Source organism: Nestor notabilis, unplaced genomic scaffold (genome assembly GCF_000696875.1).
Source record: "Nestor notabilis isolate BGI_N333 unplaced genomic scaffold, ASM69687v1 scaffold12732, whole genome shotgun sequence".
In the NCBI taxonomy this organism is placed as follows: Eukaryota; Metazoa; Chordata; class Aves; order Psittaciformes; family Psittacidae; genus Nestor; species Nestor notabilis.
This window is the reverse complement of record NW_009919790.1, coordinates 56263-59022: the sequence shown is the minus strand read 5'-3', so window position 1 is coordinate 59022 and position 2760 is coordinate 56263. Positions and strand designations below refer to the sequence as shown.

The window sequence follows — 2760 nt, the reverse complement described above, 5'->3', positions numbered from 1 at the left end:
GATCTGCAAGTACGGCCGCCCGGTGAGGTGGGGTGAGGTGGGAGCCGGGTCTCGCTGCCTCCGCCTGGACAGCAGCCGAGGGCCGCGCCGGGGCCTGCTGTGGGAGCTGGGGCAGCTTGCTGCCAGCACAGAAGCTGCTGCTCGTTAAAGAATTCAGCTAAATTGTTTAGAAGTTATGGTTTTATTCGTAAACCTCTTTATAAATAACTCCTTCCGCTTTTTCCCCCCCTTTTCTCTTCTCTCAGGTCTTCAGATGAACATATCAGCCACGCTTATCACCTGCTGCTTACACGGCTCCATGAGGAACACGCCGAGATGCGCTTCTCAGCATTCCAGATCGTGCAGGAGCTGTTCTCCCGATCCCATCAATTCCGGACCCTAGTTATTTCCAACTTCCAAGATTTCTTGGAGCTCACGGTGGGGACAGACCATGAGCAGCCTCTACCCCCGCCCAAAGAGGTGGCACAGAAGCTGAGGAAAGAAGCCATTAAGTCAGTGCAAGAATGGCATGAGAAGTATGGGGAGGCCTACAAGAAGCTTGCTCTGGGATACCACTTCTTAAAGCAGAATAAGAAGGTACTCTGTGATTTTATTTGAGTGTGTTTTTAGGTGGTGATTGTTAGGAGGAGTTTAAAGTGAGGAAACCAATAAATAGAAGAAAAAACATTGGCAACAACACTGTCTTTAGGAAATGGCCTGTTGAGCGTGGTCTTTTAAAAACAACCCCCAATTTTTTGTCATCTTGCTGTGCTGTGAAGTTTTAAAACCCACAAGCTTGTGCTTGGATCTGCGCTCAACTAGTCTTTCCTCAAGGTGCAAAAAGTATTGCTCACCAATAGGTTTTCACCCACTGATTCCTACCAGTAGCCCCAAACTCAAGCCCTTTTTAGAATGGAAATAATGGTTATACCTTAAACTGAGGATAATCAGCTGTTAAGTCTTTCTGTGTCAGTTTAACTGAGCTGTCCAGTTATAGTGTCCTTTTGTTGTACAATAAAGTAAGTGTAGGTGCTGTACCCCTTCAGCTGCTGTGTTAGTGTGGCATACAACTACTTTATTAAAGAGAAATTTCTTATATGTAAACACTTGCTTTTAGATCTCATTTCTAGGCTTCAAGTTACTGTGTTTGGAGTATTCTTCTGGTTTAGTTCTGAGTTGAGATTATGATAATAATCAGGTTTTCAATAAACATACTGATTCTCTTTCTCATCAGAAAGACAGATGCTCAGTGTTCCTAACAGAAAATCAAAAAGCCCTGGTGATACATGATGTATTTTTGTTCTGGTTCTATACTAAGCTCATAGTCTACCCTACACCTGTTACTTCATAGAATCAGAGAATGGTTTGGTTTGGAGGGGACCTTACTAGTTCTAATCCCCCTGCCATAGGCATTTATTATACTGTGTTCTTTTTCTACACAATTTTTGGTATCTGCTCAGAAAAGGTGATTGTCTTTGAATTCCCCTTTATTGTCTTATTTAACAAAGAAAGAAAACTACATGAAAGTGACAAGGAGAAATGCGAGACTGAGGTGGGGGAGCTTTAACACATAATACACTTACCAAATTGAACACACAAGTGTACAACAATTCTGCTGAAGTTTGGCATGGCTGTGCTCCTGTGGTTAAAGGCTGCTCCCCAGTTATATGTGGGTGGTCACTCTGTGTACTAAGCTACCCAGAAAGGTTGACTCTACTCTTTTCTAGAGGAGCTGAATTTGAGTACTTCTGGAAACATTGATACTAACAGAAACAAAGAGGTGAGATGAGACAACTGACCTAACTGGCCTTTTGCCAGCTTAATACTTGAAAAGTGAGAAACAACCAAAAGGTTTGAGGAGGTATTTATACTTTCTAATAGTAAAGTACATCTGCTGTTCTGTATTGCAGGTCTGGCACTGTAGTATAGGGCACTTTGAGAGGAGTGTTAGCTCTGCATGTGGTTTGTGGTTGTTGGTTTGGGGTTTGTTTGGTTTGTTATTATCAACAAAATCACCTTATAAATAGTTGGTCAGCAGATGACAACTACTGCCCTTTTAGGGTGTAAACCTGGAGATGTACTCACTGTTTTAATGTTAATAGGAGCCAAGTAGGTACGTATACAAATGTTTGACTTCAAGAACAAGTTGCACATCAGGGCAACTGAATCTTATTATAGTATCTTTGTATTTGAGGAATGCATGGATGGAGTTATGGAGTAGGCTGGAATTCCAGAGTGAAGAGGATTTTCAACAGGTCAATACAAATATATTGCTCCTGTATACCAGTATTTTTGCACAAGTTGCAGTAGGTGCCTAGGCTCACTTCTTACACCTTCTAAATCAAGAACAGTTGCACCTCATCACATCCAGTTCCATAGTTACAGAAGGTTTCATACAGCCTGCACTGATACAAAGGGAGAGCAACTCTGATCTTAGCCTGTATTATCTAAATGATGTTAGATGTTTTGTAACCAAGCTACTGAGTTAGTGCTGACACCAGATAGAAGGTGACTCCATGTGCACATCTGTAACTCAGGCCCTGAGTTATTCTGACCTTGTGAGGCTTCTGTAAGAGGCTGCTGTGCCCTGTGCTGGACAACTCAAAGTTCCTTGCATGCAGTAGATTTGGTTGGTGATGGATACCTTGTATGTGAGGTGTGCTCTAGTTATCAGTGTCAAACCATGACAATTTCTCAGGTGTTTTAAGAAGGGCATCTGGACAAGTGCCGAACTGTGAAACAGTGCAGTGGAGCAGCATGTGGCTGGTCCTTTTGGGACAA

The 2760-nt window shown here is 42.6% G+C and overlaps 1 protein-coding gene across 1 annotated transcript in view; it reads left to right on the top strand.

The window, feature by feature from the left end:
• Positions 1-245: 245 nt before the first annotated feature.
• The window catches only part of UVSSA (UV-stimulated scaffold protein A), a gene marked incomplete at its 5' end in the record, with an annotated part of 49739 nt that continues 47224 nt past the window's right edge, over positions 246-2760 (top strand). Inside the window, one exon of the mRNA XM_010010388.1 lies at positions 246-576. Within this exon, the coding sequence (XP_010008690.1) occupies positions 246-576 (331 nt within the window). The remainder of the gene's footprint in view (positions 577-2760) is intronic.